We start from the raw sequence: 22,791 nt of genomic DNA, 5'->3' as shown, positions 1-22,791 counted from the left end.
AAAAATGTTCTAATACTAAAACTAGAATCTCTTTAGAGGAGAGAGGCTCAAATTCATCCCAAAGCTTGACTTTTTAGTTAACTCAGATTATCTCAGTGTTATTGCTAAAGCAGTGATTGAATTTATTTTCTCTGGGTATCCTCTATATTGCTTTTCTTTGATTCTTGCCAGTGCAACCAGACCAAGATTTTACATGATAAAGGAAATCTGTGCAACTGATCATAGAAACTTCACCCTGTTTTCTCACATAACACCTCCAGGCACAGAAAAGACAGAATACTTCATTTGCATTCTTAAACACTAGGAACTTAGAATGAGTCTTTCAGCTGGAAATGTTATTGCATCTACATTTCCCAAAGAAAACAAAACAAAACTGGTTAACAGCCCACACAGGTTTTTGTTAACTCATCTCTTTTTAGTATCTGGATCTGCACAAAGAGTGTAGAATGCTGAAGCTTAACTGCCCAATCTCTTTCTTCTTTATGATCAATTAGAAATAGAAATAGATATGGAAATAGGTATTAGTGTAGATTACAGGGAAATAAAAAGAAGAAATTAGATATGTGCTAGAAAAATGGCAAACTATAAAAAATTCTTTCTAAATAGAACATTTCCTAAATTAATATAGAATATAGTAACTAGAATTTTAAACAATAAAATATTTTCCTTGTAAGCATTAATGCTTACCTAAAAAGTCCAAAGATATTCAGAGATTTATAGTTTATTTAAATGTTTATTAAATTAATATGTACCCCAAACCTCTTCTTTGCCCTAAATATCTCAGAAACCCAAAACATTTAATAAATGAACAGTTTTCTGATTTAATAATAGCTGAAAAATAGAAATGGAAGTCATTCCACTGCCAAATATTAGAAAGTATTCTGTGCTGCATTGTTCACTTCCTATGCATGGAAAACAAGGTTTTATATTTAACTATATTCCTTAACTAGAAAACTTTACTTCTACCAATTGTTATAATAGGGAAAGTTAGTGCTACTCTATTTCCCTATGTAAATATTGCATATGGCTATCATCTGGAACTAATAATATTACTTGCGTGTATTGTGCCAAGTAGACATTTAATACAAAATATACATTAGACTGAATGAAATCCAGGTATTGGTGATATTGAAAGAGAAATACCTATATTCCTTTGGTTAAACTAAGTCACAGCATACGCAATGCACCATAACTTAAATATAGTTTATGTATCATTAGATTTCAATTGATCTTGCAACTGGTATCCCAAACAAATGAAAAATAAAACAAAACAACTGTCTTACAAGTTTATGTTTATAATTAAAAAATAGAACCTTTGTTCCCACTCTGATACCCATTCCCATAACAATCAAATTCCTTAAATTTCTTATTCTAATGGGTCACATAAATTGGGTTCTTAATTTACAAAGAGCTGACTAGCATTTAAATAAATGACTCCTGCCTGGCCGGGCGTGGCTCAGCAGTTGAGCGTCGACCTAGGATCCAGGCGATCGGGGTTTGATTCCCGGTCAGGGCACATGCCCGGGTTGCGGGCTCAATCCCCAGGCGGGGGCGAGCAGGAGGCAGCCAATCAATGACTCTCTCATCATTGATGTTTCTGTCTCTCTCTCTCCCCCTCTTCTTTCCTCTCTCTGAAATCAGTAAAGATATATTTTTAAAAAATAAAGAAATGACTCCTTTAAGTGAGGGGGGTTGGGGGCTGATGGTACCCTCTTCTTGGGTAATTCTACATCTCCCTTTATTGATGCCCCACAGTTAGTATTGGGGAAAATGAATCAGGATTTGTACTCCAGTCTTCTCTAATCATGCACTGCCACACTGCACAGCCTGGGGTCTCCAGTAGAATGTTGAGCAGTAGTGCTCACCCATACCTTGTACCCAGTCTGGGGTAAAGACCAGCCAACTGGTATTTACTCATTACCACAAAAAAAACACTAGGAATGTTTCTCTTATCTATATGTTCTCATTTGAACATACAGATGTTCTGTGTGTTGTTTTTTTCCATTTTAAAATCATTTTTATTTTTTAATTACTGTCGACATACATAATTATATTAGTTTCAGGTGTATACCCCAGTGATTAGACATTACATAACTAAGTGATCTTCCCAATAAATCTTACACCCACCTGACGTCATACATACTTATTAGAGTATTATTGACTATATTCCCTATGCTGTACTAAACATCCCCCTGACTATTCTGTAACAACCAATTTGTGCTTCTTAATCCCTTCACTTTTTTCACCCTCCCCCCAACACCCATCCCATCTGGCAACTGTCGAAATGTTCTCTGTATCTATGAGTTTGTTTCAATTGTTGATATATATGTACTTATTGCCATTTTATTGTTCATGTTTTTGATCCTTTTTTTTCTTCTTCTTGAAAAAAACCCTTTAACATTTCATGTTATGCTGGTTTGGTGGTGAACTCCTTTATCTTTTCTTATGTAGGAAGCTCTTTATCTGTCCTATTCTAAATGATGATTTTGCTGGGTAAAGTAATCTTGGTTATAAGTCCTTGCTTTTCATCATTTTGAATATTTCTTGCCACTCCCTTCTGGCCTGCAAAGTTTCTGTTGAGAAATCATTTGACAGTTTTATGGGAGCTCCCTTGTAGGTAACTAACTGCTTTTCTCTTTTTGCTTTTAAGATTCTCTGTCTAGCGCTAGCCAGTTTTGCTCAGTGGTTAGAGCGTTGGCCTGTAGACTGAAGGATTCCAACTGTGCTTCCAGCCAAGGGTGTGTACCTTGGTTGCAGTCTTGATCCCTGGCCCTGATTGGGGTTTGTGTGGAGGGTAATCAGTGGATGTGTCTCTCTCACATCGATGTCTCTCTCTCTCTCTCTTTCTCCCTTCCACTTTTTCTGAAAAGCAATGGAAAAAATATCCTTGGGTGAGGATTAAAAAAAAAGATTCTGTCTTCAACCTCTGGCATTTTAATTGTGATGTGTCTTGGGGTGAGCCTTCTTTGGGTTCATCTTGTTTGGGACTCTTTGTGCTTACTGGACTTGTATGTCTCTTTCCTTCACCAGGTTAGGGAAGTTTTCTATCATTATTTTTTCAAACAGGTTTTCAATTTCTTACTCTCTCTCTTCTTCCAGCCCCCCCATGATATGAATGTTAGTATACTTGAAGTTGTCCCAGAGACCCCTCTTTATCATTATTTTTTAAAAATCTTTGCTGCTGTTATTGGGTGCTTTTTGCTTCCTTATATTTCAAATTACTGATTTGATTCTTGGCTTCATCTACTCTACTGTTGATTCCCTGTAAATTATTCTTCATTTCAGTTAGTATATCCTTCATTTCTGACTAGTCCTTTTTTATGCTGTTGACGTTCTCACTAAGTTCTTTGAGCATCCTTATAACCTGCATCTAGTAGGTTGCTTGTCTCCATTTTGTTTAGTTTTTTTTTTTCCCCTTGGAGTTTTGTTCTGTTCTTCAATTTCAGACATTTTCTTTGTTTCCTCATTTTGACAGCCTCCCTGTGTTTGTTTCTATGTACAAGGTAGAGCTGCTATGTTTACTAAGCTTGGGAGAGGGGCCTATTGTAGTAGGTGTTCTATAGGGTCCAGTGGCACATCACCCAAGCTGGGCACTCGAGGTGTGCACCTCTCCCCTCCCCCATGTGGCTGTACACTGTCCTGTTGTAGTTGAGCCTTGATTGCTGTTGGCATGTCAATGGGAGGGATTTACCCCCAAGCTGATCAGCCGCAAAGACTGGCTATGACCACTGACCTGCAACCACCGTGGAGGATCATCTGTGCAAGTTCCCACCCTATAGAGCATGACTTACTTCAGAAGGGCTCTGGTGCCTGCTGAGTCCACCCCTTAAGTGTGTCACTTGTGGAGCTGGTTGGGTGGTGGTGCTTTGACGTGGTCTGAAACTGTGCACTGGATTTGCTAGCTCTGTGCCTCCCAGGAGGTATAGGCCAAGGTCAGCTGCCTTCTGTGTTCTGCCCAGGGCCACCTGGCATGAGCTGCAAAGTGATCTGCAGATGGCTGCTACTTGTGTTGGGCTTGGAGGTGCCCAGGTGAGGCCAAGCTGTGAACCAAGGCTGGCTGCTGTTATGCCCGGCCTGGGGCCACTTAGCGAGAGGTACTGGGCTCTCTGAGGCCACTTGCTGCTTGTTTGAGAGATTTCTGGAAAGTCTGAAGCAGGAGCCAAGACAGACCATTCATATGGAAATGCCACTGGAAACAGCTTGGGTGTGCCTGGAAGTTGGGTGGGACAGGTCCTTAGGGAATAACCAGGGCAGGGCTAACAGTGAGAGCCAGGTTGATAGAATCTCAGATATGGTGCCTGTCTGCCGCCTCTTTGGGGGGAGGACTCATCAAAGGACCAATGTCCTCTGGCAGCACTTCTGTCTGGGAAGCCCTGATACTGGACAGTTCAGTCCCTCCTTGTTTGTCTCTGGTGCCTTTCAAGCTGCTGTCCCAGAGCTGCAGCTCAGAGGGAGTGAGTCCAAGTAAGGCAGTGCTGAGCCTTTTAAGAGGAACTGCCTGGGGCCAGCAGCCCTCTGTCTCCCTCAGCCTCAATCCCTGCTGGATTTTACAGAGTTTATGGGGACTTCTCTTTCTGGCACTGGAACCCTGGGCTGGGAAGCCTGGTGTGGGGCTGGGACCCCTTGCTACTCAGTGGGACCTCTGCAGCCCAGATATTTCTTCCTGTTTTTATCTGCCACATGTGGGTATGGGGCCTGTCTGTTCTGCATCTCTGCCCCTCCTACCAGTCTCCATGTGGTTTCTTCTTTAATTCCTTAGTTGTAGGGCTTTCATTCAGCAAGATTTCAGGCTGTTCTGAATAATGGATGTTCTCTAGTTTTGCTGTAATTTTGATGTGTTTGGGGGAGAAGGTGAGTACCATGTTTACCTATGCTGCCATCTTGCCTGGAAGTCCAGATGTTTTTGTTGTGTTTTTTTAAAATATATTTTTATTGATTTCAGAGAGAGAAAAGGAGAGGGAGAGAGAGAGAGATAGAAACATCAATGATGAGAGAGTCGTTGATCGGCTGCCTAGCCTGCAACCCGGGCATGTGCCCTGACCGGGAATCGAACCTCAATCACCTGGATCCTAGGTCGACGCTCAACTGCTGAGCCACGCCCAGCTGGGCCACATGTTCTTTATCCTTTATTTCTAGTGATTATTTTAATAAGTACACTAAGTGCAGATTAAAACTAACTACTAAAATAGGTTTCAGCAAGTATTTCAGAAGCTGAAAGGAAGAACTTTCCCTCTTTTACACAGTAAGTCTTTGGAACCCAAGTGCCAACTTGCCTAAAATTCCTTCCTCATACTAAACTGAATTGTTTGTTTGTTTTTAACTTAAAAAAAGGGTGGTGGTGGTAGTGAATAAATTGTATAGAAGTACCAGAAGTCGCCTCATTGGAAACAACACTATTTACATTAAATAAGAAATCTGTTTGCAGGTTGGGTCTGCCACATTTACAACAGTGTTACGCACTGTGACCAAAAGCATAATGAGCACAATTTGCCATAGGTGAGATAAGTAGAGATAGTAGTGACCGGGAGAGGAGGAAAGTGAGAGGAGGAAAGTAAGAGGAGGAGGAGTTCTCTAAGATGATTTCTGGTTTCATCGTGGATTGGACAGCAAACCAGTCCTTTATACAGCCCTCCTTAACTGCTAGTCCAGGTGGCCTGATGGCCTGGTTTCTGTTGCTCAGAGATTGCAGTTCCAGCTCATCTGTGATTTCAGCAGTGCCCATGGCATCAGGAAGATCCTTTTTCTTTGCAAAAGTTAGTGAGATGGGAATCCCTGATCAGCTTTTTTGCCACCATCCTCATGAGCTCTTGGGCCTCATACAAAGAGAAAAATTTGAGTGTTTTGGAAGTAGTGATCCTTTAGAGGCTGGATCCTGTCCTGGCTGTCCATGTCCAAGCCAGTGAAGCTGATGTTTTTATACTTTGGTTTCCTCCTTAATCTATAGTGGCTGTAGTTGTTACCATTTCACCAGGCTTCACTTTGTAAAAAATTATGGTCTACTGAAGCATCCCAGCTAAACATGAGAATGCAGTATTTTATTTTTCAAACACAACAACAAACCACCCACCCCCTTAAAGGCTTTTACCTTTATTTACTAGTTTTTGAGGTAATTAATTGGTTCCTTATCCTTCAAAGTTAACTAGTTTTAAAAAAAAAATATCGTCATGAAGGCATAGACTTAAACCTATTTTGTAGACTTAAGTCTGTGGGAATTATTAGCAAAGCTCAAGTTGTCCCTCTTTGGTCAGTGGAGCCTACATTGGCTCATAGTCTTTTTTACTTGACCCTCATAATCTTTTATAGCTTCCTTGCTCTCTGTTCTGACAAGTTATTCTAGGCTCATGTTTTACATTTCCTGCTCCAGGCCTTTAATCAGCCATGTTTTCAAGATACATTGGTTTATTTTTATGGTATTTAGAGACCACAGTCGGGTGCCAGGCATGGTCATTGCTACTGATGGTCATTGTTTCTAGGCCTTTTTTGTTTGTGGGGCTAGGAAATAAAATATGTGTGTTACAGGTTTTTAAAAATGTTTTATGTTATATGTTTATTATATATAACATGTGTTGAGTTAACTATGTGTTAAATTAACAATATATAATGTCAGTATGTTAATATATATGTATTTAGATATAATGCTAACTCCAACCCCAATAAGATATATAACACAAATTTAATATATAATAAACATGCTATATTAAGAAAATTAATATTTTTTCTAATATGTAGTATATATAACAATCTTACAGCAATGATTTCAGCTTTTCATAATTTTTTAAATTGTTTTCCAATGATGATGAAAAAATGCCCACTTTTTCCATGACTGTAAGACATTTATCTGCATTCAGGTATTATATTTATCATTCATGGAAAAGTTACAAAGACTTTTAAAAAGCGTATTTTTAGAAGTAAATTTTATTGCTGTGGCATATCAAAAAGACTCACTAGTGCTTGAGGGAGAAATGGATAATTAGATGGATGACAAAAGATACAGGATTAATAGAAGCATATCAAAAGGTTACTAGTGGGTAAATTTTGGCCTTAAGTTCAAAATCACACAAATGAATTTGGTAAAGAACTCAGGACTTTTGAAACACACTTCATCACTTTGCAGTTACCATGCTGTCTTATTCTGACCCCATCCTTGTTATTTTGGTCAAAGAATTATGGGAGTCAGGAGCTAGGGTACTGCCTTTTTTTGAATGTTTATTTATTGATGAAAGAGGAGAGAGAGAGAGAGAAGAGCATCGATTTGTTGTTCCACTTACTTATGCATTCATTGGTTACTTCTTGTATGTGCCTTGACTAGGGATTGAACCTACAGCCATGGTGTATTGCAGGGGTGGGAAACCTTTTTTCTGCCAAGGGCCATTTGGATATTTATAACATCATTCTAATATCATTCTTGGGGCATACAAAATTATCATCTTAAAAATTGGCTGTGACAAAAGCTCCTAGATTTATTGAATTTTGAGTCCTGCCTTAGCATGGCCAGACCTAATATGTCCCACGGGCCGGACATTCCCCATCTCTGGTGTATCAAGATGATGCTCTAACGAGCTGAACTACATGAACTACATGACCAGGGCAGGACAGACAGAGGAAAGGAGAGGGGGAGAGAGAGATAGAAACATCAATGATGAGAGAGTCATTGATCGAGCCCGCAACCCGGGCATGTGCCCTGACCGGGAATCGAACCCTGATCGCCTGGATCCTAGGTCGACTCTCAACCGCTGAGCCACGCCCGGCCGGGCGGATACTGCTTTTTAATTTTGCTCTAATTCCATTTAAAGGTGAACCTAGGAAGTACTACCCAAACACATAGATATATAGGAAGTTAAGTTCATTGAAACATCGATTCAAGTAGTTACCCTGCTTACTACTGGCTATTTTTCTATTGTGTTGAATGGACAAAGAATAGTCACTAAATACTTGATGTGAGCTTTTTTCCTGGTAATTTTGCATTTGGGGGTAATTTTCTTCCAATTAGAATGCATGAGAAAAATCTGGTAAATCAGTGGTTCCTGGTCGTTGGGCTCTTGTTAATCAGAAGTTTTACTGTATAATCATAATGTATTTTGGGTGTCCTCATTTATGTTATTTCTTCAACTCTTTCTCAGTGTAGGTATTCTGATTACTTGATTACATCTGCCTGGCATAGTGGTATTTAAAACAGCATTTATAATAAAAATACCTCCATTTTAGAATGTAAAATGAGAATATGCAAAGACAATGGATAGTTGGAACATGATTATTTTCTCTTAGTGTTTAGTACGTTGTAGATTCAAGATAAAAAGAAATGAATGTAATTATTGCTCTGGTCTGAAATGACTAGCTTATCCAGATGGAGACAGTATGTGAAGATGTAGGCCTACCACCACTCCCCTCTTACAGAGCAGCTCCACTTTTCATGTGTTTTACATTTTTGGTTTTTTTGGTAAGATTTTTTTTTTTTTTTAAAAGAACATAAGGTTCTACTATTAAAATTACACAAACATTTGATGGAGCATCTGTTATGGCTGAAGGTTTTTTTATGTAGCATTCTCTCATTCATGACACTGGTAATTGTGGGTATTTGGATTCCTATAATATATTTTGGGATTATGGACCTCGCTGTCTTATTCTTCTAGTGTCCTCTTTTTATCAGGACTTCTGGACAGGGGACAAGAACTAACAGTTGTGGCACTCAGCTTGGTGTTTTACATTATTATTTTATTCAGTCCTTCAATCAAACTTGCAAGGTGGTTATTATCCCCATTGTCACACAAAGAAAAGGGTGCTTTAAACTCAGAATCTAAAAATGCCTCTTATGTCTTGCTTTTGGACAAGAGGGAAAGAATACATCCTATGTTTAAAGCCATTGGCTTTTGTATACATTTTATCTGAATGATTTAATCTGCAACTTTTAATTGCCTCCTATATTTGATACCTTTAAAAATCCGTATGTCAGCCTGGACTTAGAACCTCTAGACCTCTCTATCTGCCTTCTGAACACGGGCGCTTAACTATCTCACAGGCATCTCAACTCAGCATGTGTAAAGTTGAAGTCATCTCATTTACAAAACATTTACCTTCTCATATATTCCTTTTGTAGATTCGCTGTTCTACTTTCACCTCCTTCTAAGGGTGGATATAATCCTCTTGGGCCATAATGGCCTAAAGAACAATCTGAGCAACACACTGCAGTAGCTTCTCTGGATATTATTCTCATCAGGAGAATGAAGCTCCTTTCCCAGTCAAGAGTCCCTTCAGGCAGCAGTGCCGATAGATAGAATATGAGACGTAAAATACACTATTTATCCTTTATGCTGAGTGCAGGTCATGGGAAAATCATCAGTTAGGTGCCTTCCTCTGATGATTCCTAACATACAGTCTTCCTTCTTCATATTTAACCTCAATTCTTTACCTAATGACCTCATTTTTTACTTCAGCAAACCCCTCCTGTACTTCTCTAGACCATGTCCTATGGTGGCATTAATTACATAGTATTTTTTTGGTCCCTAATTAGTAGTTTCTTCATTAGCATTTTGCTTATTATAACATAAACAGAGAGATGGATCCACTTCTGGGGACTAAATGTGATTTATACAGAGCAGTTTTTATTGACACCCTAACTCCACCTGGTAAATTCCCACTGTATTCTTGACTTCTTTCTCATAGTCACAAGGATATAAACATTCTGTACTTTGTCTGTTTCTCTGAGGTATTAGTGATCTCCTCACATTCCCTTGAATGAGCTGATGTCCTGTGGTTTTCACCTATGTTATCCCCTACCTTTAGCTCAGAGCCTGGCCCAGAGTTGGTATTCAGTGAAAATGGATACTTGTGTTGAATTGTGCTGCAGACTATGGTGAATACAAAGATTTATAAGGCATTTTAAAGGTAAACTTACTATTTAGATTGGGTGGCAGGATACTGTATGTAAATATAACACCATAGTTGCTTTTCCAAAGAATATCAGGGAAGAGTTCTTATTACTTTTATTTTTCTTGACCTAAACTTTGTTTCATATATCTTTGTGCATATTTACTATATGCAGTACAGTATTATATGTTTTAATGTATTGGCTCAAATGTTTACTTCCAAGTTCTTTTTGGTATGTAAATAATTAGTAAGTTTATATATGGGCTTTTCTTTTTAAAAACTGTGACTCCATATTAAGCACCATAATGTTTTTGTTATAAATTTCTACTTTTATTTCTCCACAGGCAGCAGAAAATGTCGTTTTCATTGGACCTGACACACATGCTATTCAAGCCATGGGTGACAAGATTGAAAGCAAATTATTAGCTAAGAAAGCAAAGGTTAACACAATTCCTGGCTTTGATGGAGTAGTCAAGGTGAGAAACTATTTTTATTCTAGTCTTTATAGTACATGTCGTCAGGTCAAACATTTTGTCAAAAGTGTAAGATAAAAGCCATTTATTGCTTTAAAAATATACATGTGTAGGTAAAAACAAGTCAATGTTGTTTATACTTGGATTATTTTAAGTGGCATAAATTAAAAAGAGCAAGAAGCCACTTAAGCATTGTATTAATGATCGATATTTGGTCATACTTTCACAGAACAAAACTTGGTTACTTAAAACTGTGCTGTTAGATCTCTGGATTTATTTAATGGTGGCATATATTTAACATTTGAAACCTTATAATGTTATGTATATCTTTATATTGAGCTTCTGTTTATATGCATAAAATGTGCAGTGTAAACATGTTTCTGGTGGAGAGTGGTATAGCTATGAATGACTGTAGATCCCAAACATAACTCCTTAACCAGCAAGCAGCTTCTACAGCTGAAGGCTTCTAAGGCGGAATTCAGAAATTGGAGTGTGTGTCCGTCTCCCTGTCCCCACCACCCCACGTCCCGGAAAAAGGTTTCCTCATTATAATAGAGTCCCTATGTAGACTTTAACCTTGTGATTGGAGTTAGTCTGCAGGAACTCTCCATCTCAGTGTTTCTTATTGTTACTTTTGGGGCTGGGCAGTTCTTCTTTGTGCAGGATCATTTTATGCATTACAGGATAGTTTAGCAAGCTTCGCTCCTGGTTAATAAAATGTCCAGCTTCCTTCTAACCACTATGCTTACACCCGAAACTAATACAAAATATATTGAATGCAAACTGTAATTGAAAAAAAATTTTAAAAAGAAGAGAAAGATTTTCAGCTTCTTGCTCATATTTACCTTAATCTTTATTAATTCGTTTTTTTCTCTTCTCTTTTCCTACAAAAAAGAGATGCTCCCTATCCTTTGTAAAGCCAGTTCTTCCTCTTATGCTCCAGGGGTACCCTTTATAGCCTTTAAGGGTTACAGTCTTCACTGATTAACTTCTCTCTGTTCTTTATCTTAAAACTCTCCTTGGCTTTTAGCTCCTTTCCTTTACAATTTTGAAAAAAAAAAAAGCTCAGTCACTCAAGAAATGTATTGCTTCCTGGCTAAATGGGAAGGACATGGTGATAAACGAGATACCCATGACCCCTCACATGATGGTGTTTCCAGTTTAGTGGAAAGAAATGTGTTTCTTCTCTTCATAGAACACAATAACCCCTTGTGACTCTTCAATTGTCATCTTAGTTCTCTCTTCCCTTTCATAGCCACACGTCTTGGAAGAATTCTCCTCACCCTCATTTCTACACTTCTTACTTAATCTTTTTTTAAATATTTTTTTTATTTAAAAAATACAGTTGACATATAGTATTATATTAGTTTCAGGTGTACAACATGATTATACATTGATGTAATTAATGAAGTAATCACCCCAATATATCTAGTACCCATCTGACACCATACATAGTTATTACAATATTATTGACTATATGCTGTACTTTACATCCCAGTGACTGTTTTTATAACTGTCATTTGTACTTCTTAATCCCTTCACCTTTTTCACCGAGCCCCCATGCTTAATCTTTACTGAAGTCTGGCTTCTTTTTTCATTCCCACTGATATTTCTCTTGCAAAGGCTACCAGCCACCTCTCCCTCTCACTAAACCCATGTATAATTTTTAATTCTAGTCTGTCTCTATCTCTTTGAAGTATTTGAGTCTCTTGTTCACTCCTTGCTTCCTGAAATATTTAACTTCTGGCACTTTACTTAGTTCTAGTTTTGTTTTTGTATTTTTTGGCTTGTTTTGAATTTTCCTTCTTAGTTTTCATGCTGATCAGTCTTCCCGTCTTTGTTCCTTAAATGTTGGTTTTATTCTGGGTTCTGATAGGATATTATCGTTTATTGTACAAACTCACCCTGAGCAGTCTGAAGTATTTTTATGGTTTCTAATCTCAAACCTGTAAATTTGTTCTAGATCTCTCTTCTGAACTTCAGAACTGCATCTTCAGTTGCCTCTTAAACAGCTCTACTTGATGCCCCTGAGGCACCTTAAAAGTAACAAGTCAAAAGCTGACCTCATCCTTTCTCTCTAACCAGGGATTGGCAAACTGTGGCTCCATGCATACCTGTTTTTGTAAATAAAACTTTATTGGAACACAGCCATGCTCATTCCTTTACATAATATCTGTGCCTGCTTTTCCAGTATAATGGCTCAGTTCAGTAATTGTGACAGAGACTGTGTATGGCCCAGAACGCCTGAAATATTTAACACCTGGCTTGTTCAGAAAAAGTTTGCTGACTCTTGCTGTAAACTTCTCATCCTTCGTTTTTTTCCTTGCCTGTGAAAGTGCTGGTATTTTTCACACAGTTTCTCAAGCTAGGAACTTTGAGTCATTCTTTTTTTTTCCCTTCCTTCTCTAAATATCTTTATTGATTTCAGAGAGAGGAAGGGAGAGGAAGAGAGAGATAGAAACATCAATGATGAGTCATTGATTGGCTGCCTCCTGTGCGGCCCCCACTGGAGATCGAGCCCGCAACCCGGGCGTGAGCCCTGACTGGGAATCGAGCTACAATCTCCTGGATCCTAGATCGATGCTCAACCACTGAGCCATGCTGGCTGTGCTGGAGTCATTCTTGATAAATGCCGCTACCCAGGATTTACTTGAAGATCTTTCTGATCCATTTACTTCTTTCTTTCGTCATGCTAGCACCAAGTTCCAGTTACCACCATCTACTCTGGTTTACTTCATCAACCTTCTAATTGGTGTTCTTGGAGCCAGTCGTGATTCTGTCTGATTTTGGACACTGCAGCTTGAGCGATCTTTCAGAAGTCCAGATTTCATCACTTGCCTGTGTTTAAATGCTTTTGAATAGCTACTCATTTAAATCTTTTAAGTAGTGGACTTTGTTTCTCTCTTCAGACTGATATTGTGCCATTTTACCCTTTGCATTGTATGCACCAACCATATGTGACATCTTTCAGATTCTTGAATCTTCTGTGTTCTGTCATATGAGTGTTGAATCTGCTTCTGTCTTCATTTCTGACAGTCTCCTACTTGTTGTTTAGGTCTTGGCTTAAACATACATTCCTCACAGAGGTAATCCTTTACTGTCTAGGTTAGATTACGCCCTCTGTTCTATTTTCCCTAAGTACCCTGCACTTCACCCATCACATTTTAAATCATTCATTCATTCATTTATCTATTCAGTAAATATTTAACAAATTCATACTATTTGTCCAACATTTTTTGAAATGCTATGGATATAGTAATGAACAAGACAGGTAAAAAAAATATCCTGCCCTCATGGAGCTTGTACCATAGTAGAAGACAAAGAATAAAATATATGGCACATGCTATGGTGAAACATAAGACAAGGAATGGAGAAAGGGAATGCTGGAGGGTACCATCTAAAGAAATGGCAGGGCAAAGTCATGTGGCTATCAGGGAGAAGAGTGAAGCATACTAGGCAGAAAAAAATAAGCGCAGAGGTATCAAGGTTGAAGTGTACTTGATGTTGAACAAATAATGAGGAATCATGTGACTGGAGTAATCAAGGGATAGGAAGTCAGAGATGAGGTAAGAGAGGTAAGATGTATAGCAGGGAGCTCAGATTTTATGGGACCTTTTGGCTTTTAATGATGGATTAAATTGTCTACTTCCTGCAGTGGATTGTAAGGTCCTTGTTTGTAGGGATTGTGCTCTATTTATTATTATACCCCTTGCACACTGTGCCTGGTACATACTCGGTGCTCACTGAATACTTGTTGGATGAATAATGTTCTAGGAGACACATTTTACACGTGTCACCATTGTATGCACATTATTTTTCATTTTGTACTCATTAGATGTACCTAAAGAAAGGGAGCACATAACTGAAAACTAAGAGAAAAGTAAAACAGATAATAGAAATACATCCACATATGCTCTAGATACTGAAGTTGGCTGATAAGGAATGTAAAATAACTATGATTAATATATTCATGAAATTTGAGGAAAATGTGGAGAAAATAGATAAGCATATAAAGAATTTCACTAGAGAATTTAAATCTATAAAAAAATTTAAAAGAAAATCTATAACTGCAAATATATGAAAATAAGGATTTTAGATAGGGTTAAAAGTAAATAGTAGCCTATAGGATCTCCTTGACTGGTGTGGCTCAGTTGGCTGGAGCATTGTCCTATGCACCTAAGGGTCCTGGGTTCAATTCCCGGTCAGGGTACATACCCAGGTGGCGGGTTCAGTCCCCGGTCAAGCTTGTACAGGAGGCAACCAATCCATGTTTCCCTCTCACATTTTCCCTCCCTCGCTCCCTCCTTCCCTCCCTGCCTCTCCCCCCCTTCCTCTCCCCCCCTTCCTCTTTCTAAAATCAATTAAAAAAACATATCCTCAGGTGAGGATTAAATAAAAAATATAGTATCTGTATTGTAGCATGTATCAGTATTTTATTTTAGTTTTGATAGCTGAATAATATTCCATAGTATGACTATAGCACGTTTTAAAAAGAAAAAAAATCCATTCATTCGTTAATAGACCTTTGAGTTGCTTCCGTTTTTGGTGATTGTGAATAGTGCTGCTCTGAACATTTGCGGGCAATTATTTGTATACCTATTTTAAGTTCTCTTGGTTGTGTACAGGCACACCTCAGAGATACTGTGAGTTTGGTTCCAGACCACTGAAATAAAGTGAATATCACAATAAAGTGAGTCGTAATCTTTTTGCTGGTAGAGGGTTTTGCCTTCAATTTGTTAAAAAACACATACAACATCTGTGAAAGCACAGCAAAGCAAAGAACAATAGAATGAGTTATACCTGTATGCAGGGTGGAATTGTTGGGTCATATGATAATTCTATGTTTAACTTTTTGAGGAATTGCCAGGCATCCAACCCTTAGTGTAATCCCCTCCTCTTCAGTTTGGGTAGAACCTGTGATATACTTCTCTTACTAATAGCATATGGCAAAAGGTGACTCTTTTAATTAGGTTACATTATATGAAAAGTTGATGGGATATAACATTATAGGGCAAAGTGATTGGGTATCACTCCTGTGACTGTTTCATTATATAAGACTCCATCTTAGGAGACCAGGGAACAGGTCAGGTTCTTATTGCTGTCTTGACGAAGTAAGTAGCCATATGGAGGAAGCCCACATGGCAACGAGTTGCAGACAGCTTTTAAGGATCTAAGTGTCCAAAGGTTCCAAGCGTCTACTATCCATCCAAGAGCCAGCAGGAAGATGGGGCCCTCAGCCTTACAGCCACAAGGAAATAAATTTTTGAGCCATCTGAATGAGCTTAAATTGTCCTCAGTTTAGTCTCCAAATGAAATCACAGCAAGGCCCACATCTTGATTGCAGCCTTGAAAGACCATGAACAGTGTCTGACAAGTCTTTGCTTTATTAGGCTGTCAGTTGTTGGGTTTTAGTTCTTTATGTTCTCATTTTAGAGAGTTGTGCAGGTTTGTGTAGTGGTTTCAGTAGATCATTATGAACCTTGAGTTAGTCAACCTCAGTACTTCTGTCAGTACAATTTTTTTTTCTAACAAGAAACCTGGCTTTTTTGAAATTTCATTTTGGGCTTGATTTAGTACAAGGGTGGTAATGAATCCGAGTCTAAATTAATTCTGTCTTGATGACGAATAACAGATTCCTCAGGCGTTCAATCAATGAAGTGGTCATTAGTAGAGCATTTGATCTGGAATTTCCATTTGTACTGTAGATTCTTTCTTATGAAGTCAGTGGGTGTAGTGTCTCATAGGAAGAAGGATGTTCCTTGAATAAAGGTCCAAAGGTGACTGTTGTGGGCTGGGAAATGTGAAGAGTATTAGAGATACTCATTATCCGAGCACTTCGTTGACTCAGAGAGCTTGTGTAACAATGGCAGGACTTAAGGTTAATAGTGTACTACCTGTATCAAGAATTAATAATTAGTGGAATTTCTTCTTTTGAGTTGATAGGTAAAGTGGGAAATGGATACTTGATTTGCAGTTGGAAAATTGCTTGTTACGTATTTCCTTCCCTTCATTTTCTTGGCTAATTCAGAACAATTGTTTATCCGTTGTCATTTCTGTTTACAATTTCTGTGTCTTTATCAAAAGACTGACATTTAATTTCTGGAGTGGGAGCATCTAATTTGATCTGGAAAGCTATCAGTTTATTCTGGGTCTTATTCGTGTTTGTTTTCAGATTCTTTCAGAATGTATAGTGTGGATTTGAAGATCCGACAAAGTGCGTAGTTCCCATCCAGGTTTTACCTGTTTATGATATTTTCTATTTCTGTCTTAAGACTGCTCACAAAATGTGAGGAGAGTGTTTCAGGGTTTACTCCTAAGTGCTGCCTAAAGGTATTAACGACCCCATCTCTGAAGTCTCCAATGGACTTATCCTTTCTTTGCTAGCACATCCTATTTTCGGAGGAGATTTTTGGTAGTAACCTCCCAAGGACCTGGCCATCATTGACAGTTTTTCTAAATCTTTCTGATTTCTATTGTAATTAGAGATCTCAAGTCACTCTCAGGGTCTTCCTATTCCCTCCTTTAATCCAATATTTTCTATGTGAGAGGTTCTTACTAGCAATATGAATTAATTGATACAAATCTAGGGATCCTAGATTATACATTCCTAGAGTATTTTCAACTTCTCTGTAAGTTTGCATTTTGTGTAGGGTTTGGGAAGTCTTTGATAATGCCTCGCAGTTCAGAATGATATCAAGGCTTTCATTCAGACACAGAGGCTTGCCCTATTCTAACAGGGCTTAATTTTAAAAGGTAATGTTGCTTTGAGGGCTTCTGGTCAGCCAGAAAAAAAGGGAGCAGGACAGGAAGAAAGAGCAGGGTGGGGGGATATGGAGGAGCACAGGATGGAAAGGAATAGCAGGATAAGACCATCAGGTTTGAGAGAGTTGGAAGTTTTCACATTTTTCATTTGACTTTTCCTGTGCCTTTCCTCTTCCCTGTGAACTTTGTCTTTCCTGTAAGGAAACAATTTTGGGAACTGAATTATTTTTTGAAGCTTCTTCATTTTAATTAAAAAAATGCAGAACACTAGGTGTTTGAGATTTTGCTTCCTTTTTTTCCTGTAAGATGCCTATCAAATGAACCATTCATATCAAGAGCTTATAAAAAAGAGTCTACTATACTTCCGGATGATCCATGGTGAAATTATGCGATTTAGAAAAGTAAGAACATGAATTTGAGTTACAGATTCAATACATTTAAGGAGAAGTCTGACACACAGAGAACACAGACTTAGCCTGGGACAAACCCATGAGAGTCTTTTAATGGCATATGAAGTATGTTTTGTATCTCATGTTGTGGGCACCTCACCTAATTGTTGGCCATCTCTAATTGTAGACGTGGCAATGGGTAGTGCCTTGGTGGTTTAAGATTTGGAGGGGAGATCTCTCCCAGACCCAGACTCCCTTGGACAAAACAAATCAAGGCAGAGAGGAAAGTTCTCAAGGTTTTGATATGGGTTTCAGAGCAAATTTTGTTGTATTTGGATATCAATCTGATGAAAGCTGAACTCATTGGCTCCTGTAGCCAGCATGAAAATGAACACGTAGGCCCTACGCGTATCTTCTTCCATATGAACTTTGGTATATGGACTTAAAACAAAAAGTGGTGAGGATATTTTGTTACTAATAAGGAAGGCTTTGTTAATCAGCAAGGTTTCTTCCACTACTAAATGTTTTCAAATCTGATCAGAAACTCAAAGGGTTCCCCTGTCCGGGTAGCTCAGTTGGTTAGAACGTCTTCCTAATATGCTAAGGTTGTGGGTTCCATCCCTGGTCAGGGCACATACAAGAATCAACCAAGGAATGCATAAATAAGTGGAACAACAAATCAGTGTTTCTCTCTCTCTCAAATCAATACATAAAGTTATATATATGGTACAAGCATATATTAAAAGAAAAAGAAAAAGAAAATAAATCTAAGTGTTCCTCATTCCTGAAGTTCCTGAGAAGGAAATTGGAGTTCTCCCCAATGCAAGACTTTTCTGACCATTGTGGTTGGGGAGGCCTCTCTCTGAGTGCAGGCCTCAGAGGAACACTGCATTTTTTTTAAAGAAAATTATTTTTCAATTAAAATTTACAGTCAGTATTATTTTGTATTAGTTTCAGGTGTACAGCATAGTGTTTAGACATTCATATACAAAGGGTTTCCCCCGATATTTCCAGAACCCTCCTGGCACCATACATAGCTATTGTAGTACTATTGATTATATTCTCTATGCTGTGCTTTGCATCCCCAGAGCAGTGCAGGTTTTGAACATAGGACCTTGAACTGTGGCTATTAGCAGTCTTGAACAGATTTCTGTGGAAGCTCCAAGATTGCCTCTGAGAGATGGTATCTTTTACTGTAGTAATTCACTGGGTTTTGCTCATTCAACAAGTTATTTTGGTGGTTTTTTCAGGGAGGCTGCAGTTGACAATCTTTATTTGATTTGAAACCTCTGTTAATTTGAAAAATAGGGAAAAGTAGAAAGTAGAAGAAAATAAATCCAGTTACCTTTTCAATTTTGTCTCCTTGTATGTTTTAGGTGATTTTTTAAGATCCTATTATACTCTCAGATAATGATAGGCTCGCATTATCTGTGTTACCTTTAACTATTGTATACCGTTCTGAACACCTATTGTCTGGTTTAATTTAAGCCACAATTGAACCTGCAGGTTATATTTTTCAGGTAAGTATTTAAAAATGTTTCTAAGGAATGCCCTTTTGTTTCTCTAAGTTTGAATGCTAGTTTTATTTCTGGTTCGCTATTAATTATTTCTGATATGAGGCTGGGCATATTTTTTCTTTAAATTTGGTCATTAATTTAGATTTCTTGTTCAGTAACTCCACGTTCATTTGGAACTACACTGCTTTTCACGTTTTGTAGTTTAGATTTGTTAGGCAAAAGATTACCTTTGAGGGTATCTGTGCAGATAGAGGTTTGCCGATGCAAATATATAGAGTAAATTTTTGGAATACCTTGTGGTTTTAGCAACTACATTAGTAACACTTTTGCATTAGAAGAATGTATGTGCTACGTATAGATATTTCTGTTTTAAATCCTTAGAGTATGAAAGTATTAGCCTGTGGTATCTTTAAGACTAAATTCTTTTTCTTGGCAACTATATTATATTCTACTTTTTTGTCCAAGTAATTTTCACCTACTTGAGTAAATTAATGTGGTTTCATTTTGTTACATTTGTCATTAAAATTTTTCTCTCTCATTTGAGTATTTAGAATGCTTTATGGAGGTTATGTGGAGATGGTTTACCACACTTTTTTAAAACATTGTATGCAGTAATATTGTAATAAGTATGTATGGTGCCAGGTTGGTACTAGACTTATCAGGGGGATCACTTTATAAGTTATATGTGTCTAATCACTATGCTGTACACCTGAAACTAATAGAATATCGAATGTCAACTGTAATTGAAGAATTAAAAATATTAAAACATTGTGTTCAGTTCTTATGTAGTCTTCTGGAATGGCTTTCCTTATGTATTGTTCTTGAATCATATTTTTCACTAGGGAGAAAGTAATGTTTTAAAGTGTACTTCTCAAGTAGTCATGTGGTATCAGGTATTCGCCTTTAAGAAGTTTTGTTTTATCCAGCATCTTACTAACTCCACCTCTGGAACATGAGAGCAGAGTGAAGAGAGTGCACCTGAAGCTGCGCAATGACAGGTTTGGGAATCCCGTCCCATTTGTTTGGCAAAGAATAACAAGCTACGGACCCCGATTTCAAAGAATTTCAAGTCCCCTGAAGACCTGGGGACTTGCATGTAGACAGGCAATTTAATACATTTTAGTAATGCTGAGCTCAGAGTGGAGGGGCATTCAGGGTATTATGGTAGGTCTTCCAACCGAAGTGATATTTAAGTGATACTTGAAGTCTGAACTGTAGTGAGTTAGCTAAAAAGTGAGGACGGTGGTGGAAACGCAGCTCTACAGTCAATGAAAATATCTTATTATAAAAGCTGGGAGCTGAGAGACCATGGGGCTTTAGAAGACTGCGGGTCTGCAGTGTGGGGATCTGTAGTGAATGAGCTGAAGATAAATTTATGGCCTCGAATGCTGTGTTCCTGGGTTTGGAGGTTTATTCCTGTGGCTTTGTGAGCCTCTGAATGGAGAAAAGTTAAATGATAGGAAAGTTAACATGATAAAATAGTGGAATTTGAAAACTTACTTTGGTTTGTGATACAGAAAATGTATTGGAACGAGGCAAAACTCCAGGCTGGTAGTTGGGGAGTGCTCTTTCTTTAATCTTGGCAAGAAATGATAGGGGCCCAAAATAGCGTATCAGGGGTTGAATCTATGGGATCATGTGGTCTGTTAGATTGTAGGTGTGAAGCAAAGGGAGGACTCACCAGTGATTAAATTGAGGTATTTGGTTGTAATACTTGTCAGCATACTGTCTTGGGGGGAAATTCATTAAACTCTGAGTTCCTGTTGTCTTGAGACAGAAAGTAATACCCATTTATATCTCAGAGCAGAGTAATGTATTTGAATGAGGTTTGTAAGTTATATAGGTTTAAATTAGTAATTGTTTTTATCACCTGATTAGCCAGATTTTAAAAATGACTCTTGCTTTAGCTGAAAGAGCCGAATAACATGAACAGAAACTAGTGTGAAGGGAATCATTTAAAAAACAAACCCAAATTGAAAAGCTGTATCCTAGTAATCACGAAGTACAGTATGAGACATTGGGATCCTTTTTCTCTGCTAAACCAAGAGTAACTTTTCTGATGATGCCACAAAGGCTTTATATGTTTTTGTATTTGTCTGTCTTTACTTTCCTTCCCTGCCCACCAGCAACAATGAAGACCCAGATCATCTCAACCAGTTCAGCATACTGGAGATGCATCTACAATTCTTTTTTTTTTTTTGCAGTATTGTAGCGCTAGTATTAGTTCTATGTTATACAGGTTCAGAGGATGAGTGATGACCACAGGATACACAATCAAGACCAGGCAGGAAAGAAACAAACTTGGTAGTTTGGGTTTGTGGTCTGCCCATTTTATCACAGATTGCCAACCTTAATTGAGTGCTTATGGTGTTTTAGTGCGTTTAGGCTTTAACTTATTTCATCTTCTCAATAACCTTGTGAGATAGATACTATTATTATCTCCATCTTACAGAGGAGGAAACCAAATCCCAGAGTGGCACATAAGTAGGTAACTCATTCGCTGTCAGAGAGCTGTTGTTGGAACCCAGGCTTCTGGCTCCAGCACTTGTGCTCTTAGCTGCTGGGCTTTGCTGCCTCCCAGGTGGGTTAACAAATATATTGGGCTTGCAAAAAAGGCACTTGATTTTTGTGAGCTCTTCTCTATATTTTTGTGATCTACTTATTTAGTTATAGCAACATCACCCACCCATCTCATCATGTCTCTGTAAAACAGAATTTTTTACTGTTTAGCTCTCGGGTTGGATGGTAGAGCTCACTCATTGTAAAGTGTGTTGAAATAGAGGAGTAAAAGCAATGATTACAGGTTCTGTTGGCTTTTCCTGTCTTCATTTCTTGAACAGCTGTTTTGGAATTATATGGCTTAATACTTTCCTGCAACCCTTTCCTCGTCAGTGTTCTGAAGCATTCCATAACTTTAGAACCTGAGTGTGGCTTCCATCAAACCTGCTGGGATTACAGAATGAACCACAGGGTTTTTTATCATTTAGAAACATGATTTTCAACCTTTTCATCTCATGGCACGTATAAATAATTATTAAAATTCTGTGGCATACCAAAAAATATATTTTTTTGCTGATCTGACAAAAAAGGTATAATTTTGATTTATTCACACTGGACAGCTATTGTGCTGGCTGTTGTCATTTTTTTATTTGAAAATCTAAGGGAAAAGAGGTCAGTAGTCAGGTATTGTGTGTTTTAAAAATTCTTGTGGCACACCGGTTGAAAATTGCTGGCTGAGAAGAATAGACATGCGGTATTGTTGTACTGTTCCTTCTTTCTGCCTCCTGATTCGAAGCCATTAGGAGTATTGTTATTGCTAATACATTTTTCATTTATTTTTGCACTTTTCTGTGTTTTCTCAATTTTATTACTTTTGCTATTAATGCAAAACTATTCTAAACACTTCAGTTGAAAATTGTATAAGGGAATCAGTAACATCAATTCCGTTGAAATTTTTGTATTTGAATTTTCTTCTATTTTTAGGGGATTATTGTCCCACCTGTTAGAAATTTTCTTTTAATAAGTTATAGAATAATATTGAACCATACTTGAATAGAGTCTGCTGTTTTAATCCCTTTAGTATTTTCATATATTGTATATCATATAATTATTAGCTCTGAGAACTGTATTAAGAATGTTCTAAAGATAGGAGTGTTAAACAGAATCAGTTTTGCTTTATCTTTATATATGGATTTGTGAAGAAGGAATCATGTTTTGCTTCAAAGAATGTATTTTATATAAATAAAGATCAAGTGTATTCGGTAACAAAGTTTAATACTTATTTCA

At 37.8% G+C, this 22,791-nt stretch overlaps 1 protein-coding gene across 1 annotated transcript in view; it reads left to right on the top strand.

Moving 5' to 3' along the window:
• Positions 1 to 22,791, top strand: part of PCCA (propionyl-CoA carboxylase subunit alpha) — a 312,653-nt gene that overhangs the window by 72,465 nt on the left and 217,397 nt on the right. The window contains exon 7 of the mRNA XM_081127259.1: positions 10,209 to 10,340. Coding sequence (XP_080983385.1) covers positions 10,209 to 10,340 — 132 coding nt within the window. The remainder of the gene's footprint in view (positions 1 to 10,208; positions 10,341 to 22,791) is intronic.

The sequence above is a fragment of the Miniopterus schreibersii genome (genome assembly GCF_964146895.1).
Source record: "Miniopterus schreibersii genome assembly, chromosome: 2".
NCBI lineage: Eukaryota > Metazoa > Chordata > Mammalia > Chiroptera > Miniopteridae > Miniopterus > Miniopterus schreibersii.
This window is presented reverse-complemented; position numbering and strand designations above follow the sequence as displayed.